This window comes from Vollenhovia emeryi, unplaced genomic scaffold, assembly GCF_000949405.1.
Source record: "Vollenhovia emeryi isolate VEMERY1.0 unplaced genomic scaffold, V.emery_V1.0 DF939161.1, whole genome shotgun sequence".
Taxonomy (NCBI): Eukaryota; Metazoa; Arthropoda; class Insecta; order Hymenoptera; family Formicidae; genus Vollenhovia; species Vollenhovia emeryi.
The window spans coordinates 80,422-93,235 of record NW_011967205.1 but is presented as its reverse complement, the minus strand read 5'-3'; the positions used below and the strand labels follow the sequence as shown (position 1 = coordinate 93,235).

Below are 12,814 nucleotides of genomic sequence, written 5' to 3'. Positions count from 1 at the left end.
GACGCAACCGCGAGCGAGAACTCGAAGCGATATGCGCATGGTAAAATGACACTCGTGTACCGATTATGCCGGAAGTAGAAATTTGTCGGCGAATATCCGTCGTATGAAAGTTAGAGAGGGCCCTCAAGTGACAAAGCGACTTTGTGTCGAACCTCGATCCTCCGATCGACACAACTTTCTAATTTACCCGCTGGTCCATCGAGTCACTTGTTAATTTTGTGATTAGTTCCAGGGCTTGTTAGCTTCAGAATAATAAATATCTATAATTTCCTCTCCTCTTTCTCTTCGCAAGCTCGCTAGAATGTCTAATAGCTCGGCTCCTCTCTTCCTCGTTTCTTTATCTTCCGCGAAAGAAACGTTGGCCCGACGAAAGTCGCATAAAATAGCAGCATCCGGTTGTATATCCGTCGCACGAGTGTTGATCGAGGAGGGACGAAAAAAAAAACGTGGCACCTCTCGCTCGCGTACGTCACGCACCTTTCCCCTACCAGCGACGGTGTCGGCGCCCGGAGAGTAGGCACCTCTCCGGAATGCCCGGTATATATCACGTGTCGTACGCCACGGACACTTTAGTTTTTGTTGCGAGGAAGGGGAGAAAAGCCCACACGGGTACGTGCCTCTCTTGGGTCCAGTGCGTTGCGCGATTTCGCGGTGAGAGGACAGAATTGCACAAGGAGCTCAGGGAAACTTGCTCGCAGGTCGCACGCACATCGTCCCAAACGTCGATCCTGGCTTTCGTCCCGCCCGGCCCCACCCAATCGATACCGTCTCGCTCTTTCGCCGCGCGCGAGATCAAACGGCGCGATCTTGAACAACCGTCCGACCTCCGGGTTTCGGCATGGCTCCGGCAATCAAGGTGAGTGACGAACGTGCGCAACAGGTTGAAGCGCTCTCTCGCGCGCGCGGTACGCACGCTCTATTGTATACACACACACACACACACACACACACATACATATATATTTTATATATATGTATATATATGTATATACACAAATTACATAGCTAGTGATTTAAAGTTTCGGGGGAGAACACCCTCGAGGAAGAGCGAGACTCGGCCGCGTGCGCGCGCGAAGCTGGGCGTTTAGAGTAGCGGTTGTTTCGGTATGCGGGGAAAATTCTCACCCCTAGCAGAAACCCCCGCGCGACACCGCCCCGAGGAGCTTATTCATCGGACGTTCGGAATACGACACGAGCTACTTAGGATCCTCCTCGCGGACTCTCGCACGGTGTCGTACATTTACAACGCGGAGTATTCGGAGGATACGGAGGAGGGTCTACCGCCGCGCTTCCGGACGATTTATTTTTATTGTAATGCGTTTTACCTCGCAACGAAGGGCCACTCGGAGACGAATAAATTCGCGTCAAAAAATGCGCCGTTTTGCATAATTGTATATTTGCCTGGAGCTTTGCGGAAACCGCGCGGTTGCCGCAAAGCAGATCTTTATCCGAGACATCGAAAAAAAAAAGAAAGATTAAGTCCAGAATGATCGACACATTTATGTGTTGAAGTCAAAAAGATATAAATTATGAGAGAAAGCCGTACGTCATAATTGAAGCTCGCAAATATGAAAAATAACACGGTAATGAAGAGAGATAAACATTTAAATAATGAGGTAACATAAATCGCGCTGTGATATTAATGACTTGTTTAATTTATCCTGCAAAAGCCCGCGCGTGGTTTTCGCTTTTTTTCTCCGAGACAAAAAGCGGAATACATTTGTGATCGTCCTTGCTTTTCGCGTACAGATATTCTATTTGGACGAGGGAAATATTGGAAGCCGATAAAGATGTATTTTACACGCTACATTGCCGAGTTCGGAATGAAACAATGTTTACTAGACATGTATGCATAGGTACGGATTAATGCGCCATTAGATTAAACCAATAATGTTCCATTGTTACATGCCTTTGTACGGCTAAACGATCGTACGATGTAAAATAATTGCATCTTGCGCGAGAAAACACTGTAACGCGCGCTTTAAAATTTCATTGTTTTATAGAACGCAGCAGTTGTTCGCGATATATACGTGCGCGCAATATAAAAAAAGAATAAATAAAAAGTAGAAAAGGAAATGTCATATCAAGAGCTTTGTATAGTTGACGAGACAGACGCATTCTTATCGACTTGCTTAAGGATGTATTACCTATACAATCCCAGACAAAAGTGACTTCAATTTGAAATTGATGAAATTCTATGCTTTTATGTGCTCGTATCATGTAAAGGATTTAAATAATGCCAGTTAATGTGATATTTAGCACTACAAATGAATATATTTGCAGTTTGCAAATTTTGTGATTATCAACAAAAAACTTTTGGACGTGAATTTCACCTGAAATCAACTGTAAGGAACGAAAAAATGTTGCATATATTAGCAATATTTAATTTATATTATTTATATTATTCATATTATTTATTTTATTTATATTTTTAATTCGATAAAGAGTTAGTGAATCGTTATCAATTCTTTTTAGAAACGTTGCTCACTATTTTATTTACTCACAAACAAAGTTTCAGAATATTGGCAATGCTGTTTCCATTTAATTTCGTTTATATAAGTAGGAATATGCTGCTTCTCCATAAGAACTCGTGCAAAATTAAAAGTGGAATAACTCATGAACCGGTTAGAGAATCGGCTTCAGGTTTTGCACACGTGTACAGATAATAAATAGAAACAATCTATTAGAGTTTCAGGGTATTGTCAATGTTAGAATGTTAGCACCAGTACATCCTTAAATGTGACAGGATCGGAATTAAATCCCGGCATGTCTTTCTGAAAATTTCGGCCAGTAATTATGACAATCCGAACTATGTTTAAGCTGCGTTTTATATTGGGTTGATGCACAAGTTCGCCCCGTTTTCAAACATTCGCGTACTTTTATAGACTAATTCGATCTGCTATCAACTTCACACTTATATATAGTGTATTAAACATTTCAAAGTAGCAATGAAACGGAAACTTTACTGCCAAATTTGTTGCCGTCGACTGATGTTTGTGAGTCGTGTAAATTTATAAAGATGGATAAAAATAAGCATCACTTTCGGCATATTGTGCTTTTCATTTTCGAAGAGGCAAACCTGCTGATCAGACCAAAAGAAAAATATGTTCTCTCTACGGAGAAAATGCTATTGACGGATCCACCGTTCGTAAATGGTCCCAACGATTTCGCAATTTTTTATCTCACGGATGACAAACGTTCTGGACGGCCTTCCGAAATTAACAGTCACGAAATCTTGGCCTCGATTGAAACCGATCGTCATAAAACAACTCGCGAGACTGCTGATATCACTGATTAAATGTATATGGACAAAATATAATAGGTATGAAATTTTGGGCTTAAAAACGGGACGAACTTATGCATCAACCCAATACTTCGTCTTATACCTCAAGTTTTGTGAAAAAGACTTTTAATACGACAAAGATCAAATGGTTTAGGTGTAGTTTGTCAACATGTGTATATACAAAAATTTGCGAAACGCGTCTTATAATATGCGAGAGCTAAAAGAGTGATTTGATTATCTCGAGATTAAGTTACATAAAGACTGAATAATCGATGTGCATAGATAAATGCAATGACGACAAGAAATTACTGAACCTTATGGAAAAGAAACGGCGATTCCTGCTGTAATAAAATCGAATTATCGAATTTCCGCACGTAGCGCGACGGCTGTATTGTGCGACGCGATTGGCAACGGCTTACCGACAATGCGATAACATTATAATCCGTACGTATCGCAATCGTATACTTATGCAAAAGATGTCGAAACACTGCCCGACCAGAATGACAATCGCGAAGAAGATTGTTCAACGATGTTGTAATCGATGCAATCACATCGGCAGTCCAAAGGCGCGTTTAAGCGACGAATAAATGAATAAACGAAATGTCGCGGGGCATCATCTTCAAGTTTATTTGTAGTATTAAGATAAAGCAGCGACAACTGCATTAGTTTTCATTCCTACGCGGAGAGAATTCTCTCTCACAATTTATCCTGAAAATGTAATCGTGAGACGCGACATGGCATTTCGGAGAATTTCACGACCTTTGGAAATTTTACCATACATTTTACTAGTAATTAGTTACTCTCGTAAAGTTCTTCAAAACGCCATGTTATCCCACGATTACATGATTTTCAGGGTAAATTTTAAGAGAAAATCTTCTCCGTGTACATTTCGTGAACTTGCAGGATGTGCGACGAATAGAAAGTTAATCGGCACTAAATTTGCACAACACGTATATTTTCACAGTTTGGTCCAATAAGCGACTTGATAATTTTCTTGTTAAAAAAATACATTGTACTTAACACTACAAATAGACTAAAGAATAAAGGAAAGGCGTATGTCTATTAATTATGCCTATTGGCCTGCACAGAGAGACCCATTTTGTTGACTAAACATGTAACTTGATTATATAAAACGAAAAATATATTGCTGAAAATTGAAGTTAAATGTTAAAACTAACTATTTAGTTTCCACGAGTTGTTTATTTGAACAAAATTTTCTGGTTGAGATAACAAATTCGTCCATCTCATCACGTCCTAAATAATTATTTGTTGCGTAAATCGTTTAGTTGAATATTATTGTATAAAACAATTCGGCGCATGTTTACTCACCCTAATTTGCGTATTGATATAACCAAATTTTTTAACTAAATTTTTTTATTGTGTCAACTGAAAGATGCGTTTGCCCATATCCAAACAAGAAATTCATTTGAGTCAACTAAATGGGTCTCTCAGTGTGCGGTTTAATCAAACGCGACCAAAATATAAATACACCAAAATGTCGTCGGACGATTACGCTTTCGCTCGATAATAATTAATCTACAATCCGCTATTAATTCTCTCCGACAATGCATTCGCCCCGCGCGAATATTGTACTCGAAAGAGCGCAAGCTGTGTGTTTATTTATCGGTAATATTATTTAGCGGTATCAAGCGAGAAGACGCGGGCTCCCGGCGACAATCTCGCTAGTATATCTCGATTACCGCCAAGCAACTGTAAATTAGTTTGATAACCGTAAATTAACGCGGCCGCAAATAACGCCGCGCCAACGTGGGGCGGGGGAGCGTCGCTAAATTATTATTTATCGAACGGCGACGCCGATATCGGGCGTATAACTTGTGGGACTGCATCCGCTGATATATCTCCGGTTACCATTCACCGACGAGAGTACTCTCCCGCCGCCGATGAATGCGGATTATTAATTTTATGACCGCGAGTTGTTGCAGCCGCGCGACGACTAGACGTGACGACGCGACGCGCCGAGTAAATCATCGTAATCGGGGCGAGGTGAAAGTGCCGCGTCGATAACTGCGCGTAATTATTGCTGTATACGGGCGCGGGCAATGAACGTAATTAATACTATACCAACACGGCGCGGTTTCGCGATGCGCCGCGTTGCGTCGTATGCTTACGGCGCATTATCACCCGTTACATTCAATGCGAGCGTAATTAACGGCCCGTATGCGGATCGCCGTATGTACCAGGGCGGTGTATGTGAGAGAGAGAGAGAGAGAGAAAGTGAGGCAGCGTGCGGTACTCGTTGCACGAAACATTCCGGGCGGGTTATAGCGAGGAGGACTGGTATTAACGCGACGTGCCGACGATAAAATCTATATATCGACGCCAATTTGCCATTCAGCGCGGGCAATAATTCTTATAATCCACGCCGGTCTGCGGAAGTAAGCGGTTTTGCGCGAGCGCGCCCGCGTCGAATCCACAAATCACTCCTGCATTTCTCTATATATATATTCTATATATATATATGTGTGTGCATATATGTATATACGTATGTGTGTGTAGTTGGCGCGCTCCGTGATTTACGGAGCCGTCGCGATTATTAGGATACCGCCACAAAAGTCGAAATTCGGGATTCCGCGTCTCCGCCGGGAAATCAGACGGGCGGAGGCAGACGTGCTAAGTGCGACTTGAAATGCAAAACGTAATTACGCCGTGATTAAGCCGCAATCGGGCCGCGAGACCGGATGCTGGATGAACAAGCAACGTGTTCGACAAACGTAAAAGTTCACGGTCCACTTCAATTATTGTATTCAGATTTCGGATTAAAACGAAACCGAAGAATGTAGGATGAGTTCTTGTCCGATCACCAGGAGAACTATCGCGAACGACGGCGAGAAATTTGATATTCAGCCGTCTCGCGTACATATATTATTCAAATACTTAGCGTAATAACGGGGAAAAAAAATGATAAAAAATTCACCGTGTGCGCACGTGCAAAAAGCCGCGAAGGCAGGAAAGAAGATCGGCGGTCGCCCGAGGTTATTCGAAATCCAGGCCGGAGAAAGCAGTGAAAGGACGGCGGGATTAAAAATTCAAATTATAACGTAGAGGAAGAGCAAAAAAAACAAGGAGAGGGAATAAAACAAAAGCGCGTAGTCGGCGAATCACACGTTCTCGATCGCGGCTGCAAACGGGTTTACTCGCGAGGCGATATGCAAAAGAGGGGTCTCGATCAGCGCGAATACGTTAGCACAAAGGATGTCAAAGGAATCCAATAAACAGCGCGCGAAGGAATTCGATTGCCTACGAGTTCAGGTATATTACGGGCTCGTAATAACCTAGGAATACGTTCCCTACGTCGACGCCGTCGCGTCGGATAATCAACGCGTCTCCATAAACCCGCGCGAATCGAGCCTATGGGGGTTGCCGAGTGTAACGCACGTACCGCGCTCTTTCGATTCGGCGCGCAAATCCAAAGTGCCAATTGACCCACATATCCCATTTTGAGGTATAAAAACTATCACCAGCGGCGGGACCGTCATCGAGCGGTGATGCGTCGACACTTACGAACATACATACGTACAGTTTGGAGCAGGCTCACTTTGTTTCAGATGCCCATATCACATAGCGGCATATTTCATTTTGTCAACGTTTCATAAGTGATGTCCGATACCCAGCGACGGTTTCGCACACCCAGCGAATAAACTTGAAATAAATATGTGGTTCGCACCAAGTGTTTAAGTAGCTTTTAGCCGCCGGAGGGGTGTTTGCGAGGGAGCCCAGAGACCCCTCGATCCGGGCGGCGCAGAATAATTGTATCATTCCGCGCGATAACGCGAATACCCGCGAAATTAGCGGACACTCGTTAGCGCGCCTGCTGAATCTTTCAAGAAGCGCCCTTAATGAGCGGGACCGCGGGCGAACGTGTCGCAGTACAAACGCGGTACCGAGGCGCGAGGAGAAAATTCACTTTTCGAATTACAACGGTCTGCGAGTTTATGGGGGGAAAAACCGCGAGGAAAAATCACCGCGGCGACAAGGAGGTCATTTAAAAGCGGTGACCTTAGTTAAGCCCGGACGACGGCGATGCGCGACGCGACGCGAAACACCCGGATAGGGGAGAGAAGAACGAGCAAACAGAGATTGGGAGCTACTTGCATACCTGCCGTCGTACAGCACGACGGCGGGTTGCTGCTTGTTTAGCCGTGTTAGCTTTGGCGTGCTTCGCCTCGCGTCGTCCTGCCTGCAGGCCAACCCTACCTTATCCGCTTTCGTTACCGCATGACAGACGTGCTTCCGCCCTTATTGTCGGACGGCCGCGCAGCTAATTTCGCCCCCCATGTGGGGTGTATCCGTCCCTGTGTCTGCCGTGTCCTCCCAAAGCCCGGAACCCGTTTACCATAATACTTGCAGATGGTGTAATCACGTTAAGCACCGTCGTCGGGATATCGCACGCCGCTGCGCCGGGGTTAATAATTTTAACGTCGCGCCCGCGTAAAATAACAATCCGTCTCCCTCCTTTTTTTTTCTGCGCCCCGCGGCGTTCGACGTCCGCCGCGGAAATCCGACGGGGCGATAAAGCCCGGAATGTCGCGAAACGCGCTGGGAAAACCTGGTAAACGCCCCGCGACGCTCGTTTTGACCGCGATACCAGGCTTCGGTAATAATAATCGGCGCGCGCTATTGTGGGCCACGCAATTTGCATATGCCGTGCAATTATGTTGCAGATCCTCGTCCTGGCCTGCGCCCTGCTCGCCGCAGCGATGGCCGCCGAGTCGGACAACGAGGGGAAGCAGCAATCCTCCGGCAGATCGCGGGTCTCCGACGAACAACTGAATATGGCCCTGAGCGACAAACGTTACTTGAACAGACAGCTTAAGTGCGCCCTGGGAGAGGCGCCGTGCGACCCCGTCGGACGACGTTTGAAAAGTACGAGTAAACCAACCGCGCCGCCGTGACTTCCCCGAACGAGACTCGCCATTGGAATCAAATGTTTTTTTTACACAGCGATTTGCCCCCCTCCTCCTCCCAAAAAGGGGTTTTGCGGTACTCGTAGAAAAAAAGATCGCGGAATATGCGCCTCGGTATTTTCAGAGCAAATTTGGGATGTTTATCGTATCGGAATTGTGCGAGGCAAAGTTTACGGCTGGTGTAATTTCCGTGTAATTTCGGTGAGTTCAATTTCCACTGGGAGAGAATACGCGAACAAGAACGTCACGCTAATTGTCGCGTTTCCGTCGTCGTAGAGTAAACATAGGGGTCGAACATTTTCGTGCGAGCGGAAACCTGAGCTCGGCGAGATGATCTCGATTCTCCTCTATCGAATGTACCTAAATATCGAGCATTGCCGCTCGACTGTTCCAACTTGCGTCGTGAACGTTTATTCGCTTTTCGGGGGCGGACCGTCCGGTTTTTCGTTTTTATTTTCCACACCAGGCGCGCACCAGCTCTCGCCTCATGAAAGGTTAAAATTAGCATCAGGGATTCCAGGACAGACTGTATACACTCGCGGAAATGTTAAACATCAAATACCATTATATCTCGCGATAATATTATGTACACATACACGAATCTCGTGAGGGGCCTGCGTACATAAGCTTACATACATAGATAAAACCGAGCCGAAAGTTCCGTTGAAACCCTACGTCGTTATTTTATCCAGGTTTAGTGCCGCTGGTTCTGAGAGGCTCCTGCCCGCAGTGCAGCCCCGAGGAGACACGTCAGATCAAGAAGGTCCTTTCTCACATTCAGCGATCCTTCCCGAAGGAGTGGAACAGGATAGTACAACAATACGCCGGAGTTCCATAAACGAGATATGATATAAGCGCGCCAGCCACGGCGAGGCTGGGTGTACAGAATATAGTGGCGGAATACGCGAAAGGATACACAATGGACCGTCTACGGGGGAGACCGTCGATCGCACTCGTTCATTTAATATTATTGTTAACGATGGCACGGGAGATAGATATACATTTAAGTTATCAAGATTTGTTTATCTGTATTATCCGTTATGAGATGCTGCGTACGTGTAAACTCTACTCGCACGTTTCGTGTATTCCATGTTAAATAAAGTTTGCCGTCTTGTCGTTTTTAATTTTAAACCTAGCGTATCTTTATATTCGAGGCGTCGCCTTTCGTTTCCATTCAAACAACACGCTCGCACGTGTCACACCCTCGTCTCTTTATTTCGCGGTATTTCAAGTTTCACCTTCTGTCCCGGATCGCACGAGGCGCAACGTGCCGCGACGACGACGACGACGACGACGCACGTTTACACGCGTTCGTTACAGTAAAGCGTGATTCGCATTCGCGATGTATAATAGCGATTAGGGATATTGGCATGAAAGCTGGGCGTGATCCACGAGAACGGGACGCGTCGCACGCGTTATTATTAGGGCTTATAAGTATTCGCAAGGACCATTGGATGTTTGACCAGGTTTATCGAGAATTAATGACGATCAACAAGTTGCTAATTTATTTGCCACATAATTAACACTATATCCCCGCGCCCACTATTCAGCCGCCGTGATTGCGCCCTGATTCGGATTTCGCTGCCCTTGCTGTGAATATTAATTCTACTGTGTCTCGGTGTCAAAGCCCTCGTATGCATGCTAATTTAAGTTTGTCTTGCGTGCCGGTGCTGGTTGTGGGAACAGGCTGGTAATTAAACTTTGTAAACACCGATAAAAGTGCGCGAGTGGCAGCGGCAATAATATCGTCGCCCTAACGAAAAGACGCGTCCCGATATTTGCCATATCGCGGGAGAACTATTCGCGGCAACTTTTCGCCCGCCAGCGTGCTCCGAGTTGGAATAACGCACCCCCCGCTCGCGGTTTGCAATAATCTCAGATTGGAACGCGAGACCGAGTCACGCCAATTTGTCAGCAACTGGTTATCGCTTGTACATCGCAGCGAGCTAACACGAAACCGACTTGTGTTCTTGCAATCAGATGTGCCGTTTGAGACACGCAAATTGATATCAAAGTCGCTACACGAACGAGATAAACGATACAGGAGTCGACGCGATCGCTCGCGCAGTAGATACGGACAGACTATTATCAGACATTCGGGAACGTTACCTTACGATACGTAAATATCCGACTGGCTGCCAATATTTTCCGCGACGCGACAATTTCTCGACGAGACGAACTATTCAGGTTTCTCTATGTAATTGAAACACGTCTCTTTCTCTCTCTCTCTCTCGCTCGAGCCTGCAGAAATCGTGGCGAAGGACGTGAGCGCGATGTACAAAACTGCGCCGTTGTCCTAAAACGGCTGCAGCAGTGGCAGACAAATCTATTGCGTCACCTCGCAAGTTGCGAATCCTTCAACGACACTCGCACGTCCTCGTCTGACTATTTATCGACCACGTGTACCCAGCCGTTCAAACTGGTTTTCGATGATGCTTCCCCGAGAGAAGCGGAGATCTCGACAATTCAGGAAATCCGATTTGCCACTCCGTCTATCCTCGCAAAATTCAAAATTGAAGTCTACGTAGAAATAGAGGAAGAAAGACGCTGACAATTCCCGCGTGTGCAGCGCTCGTGTACAGTGTGCTCCTAAAATGCTTGGACAAACTTAGTAAATGTAATCTTCAAACAATTTGTAGCTTATTTCTTCTGATCAGAAATAACCAATGTGTTTGAAGCGGTTGAAAGTGGTTAGAGGTTAGGGGTTGAAAATGAAAAGTTTTGTCGTTGCGTCGGATCTCACAGAGGTAGTCGCCTAACTATCGGAGAATCAAATTTCGGATTTATCTTAACAGAATTTCGATTCGAGCGAAATATTAAAGACGCCGGCAACCCAGTTGCCAGAGGCTACTTAATATTTAAAGTTAAAAGGAGTAGACGTGGCCAAATCAAATTTCCGTCGAGTAGAAAAATCAGCGCCCAACTTGATCAAGGGGGTGCTCGCCCGAGTATTTCAGCAACATCCTGTACAAAGTGCGACGCGACAAGATTCGACTCACGTAACGCTTGTGCATTTTGCATCAGTGCGACGCGATACAATTTAAACATCTCGTCGCGCGAGCGCTGCAATATGAACTTGGCGCACCGATTAAATCGAACTTGGAGCGATTGTGCGATCTCACGTCGACGCGATCGCAGTCGCGGATTAAACGGCCCCGGCTGACGGATATTTAATCGTTGGATAATTAATCCCTCGGTCGATCGGTGATTTCCTACACGGGGCGCAGCGTCTCGCCGACGACGACTGGTCCAAGTCGGAGCTACCTCCGCCCCTCGGCAAACATTTGTTCTTCTTGATTGATACGCGATAATACACTTTCATTCGGGAGGGGCAAATATTGAATCCCGTCGAAGAAACGTGGAAACGATGTGTTTGCGCGTGTCTCGTGTACGTGTCTCGCCGGATGATATTGTACATACGTGTGTCTTATGTATTTGCACAATCGTCTACAATTGCATTGCTCGTCCGCGATCGAGAGCTATATTTAGTATTTACATCCGGACAATCTTAACAATTTCCAACTCCGCCGAGAGCGGAGCCGGTGAAAGGCGGGAAAAAATCGCTCGCGCTACGCCCGAATGCACGGCGAGCCGTTGAAAGAAAAAAGAAAAAGACACATCCGGCGTACTTTAATTACTTTTAATTGCGCTCAACAACTTGCGAGCAACAATGCGTTCCTAATTAAAATTAAACCAGGCAGGTACGCGGCAGCGAAAATCTTTTAACTTGGATTCGACGGAATTCGAGTTCCCCCGTTTGATAAATAACATTATCGGCCAAAAAGCACCCTCGACCATACATGTATTCCTCTTAATCGTCAATTAATTAGCAACATTTATTCGCTTGGTACAATTGGTGCAATTCGCGCGCACGGCGATATCGCGGTAATCCCTGTCGCATCTCGCCTCGTTTCCTCTCGACACAGATGGCGAACTAAGGGTGGTATGCGGCCCCGATGATGTGCAGTGCCGCACAAGCGATTTTCCGAAACGGCGGTATCACGGCCTCGGGGAAGCGGTAAGATTAGCCGTAAGATTATTCCGGCGTCGGGCAGATTCCCGCGGTCGTTCGATCGCGGGACTTCCGCCTTATAATTCGTTATACGAGCGTGGTAAAACGGCCATACGCCCTCGCCAGCCTCCCGTGCCGTCCTCCTCGCGACCGCCGCCGCCGCCGCCGTCGCCGCAAATCCACGACGTCGTTAAAACGACCAGCCTTCAACGTCGCCTGAAAGTTCCCTCGGCGCGCGGCTCATCCTGGGGGATCATCATTTCCTCCCTTTATCGACCACCGTACAAAAGGCAACTCGTTTCGCCCGATGGAAAACAGATAAAAAGGTCCCTCTCCGCCCTCTCCCTTATACATATAGATATACAGATGTACACGGAGGGAAGGCGCGCCGCCTACGTACCAAGTGCTGAGAGAGTCTACCGAGGGAGAACTTGACGGGGGTGGGAAAAAACTTCCGAAGGAAAGTTTTCAACGAGACTTGGTTGAACGGTACGAGGAGCCGGGCGAGAGTGATTTCTTTGGTTCGCCGCTCGAACTTGGCATTTCTGCAGCAGTCGCCCCCCCCCCCCCGCGCGCGCGCGCGCACGGCACTCG

General features: G+C 46.4%; 1 protein-coding gene across 1 annotated transcript; it reads left to right on the top strand.

Annotated features, from left to right (window-relative positions):
* Positions 1-584: 584 nt before the first annotated feature.
* LOC105564602 (ejaculatory bulb-specific protein 3) lies at positions 585-9,339 on the top strand. Its single transcript, XM_012017088.1, has 3 exons — positions 585-856; positions 7,966-8,167; positions 8,901-9,339. Exons 1-3 carry the CDS (start codon positions 839-841, stop codon positions 9,044-9,046), a joined length of 366 nt encoding a protein of 121 aa, XP_011872478.1. The 5' UTR covers positions 585-838; the 3' UTR covers positions 9,047-9,339.
* Positions 9,340-12,814: the final 3,475 nt, after the last annotated feature.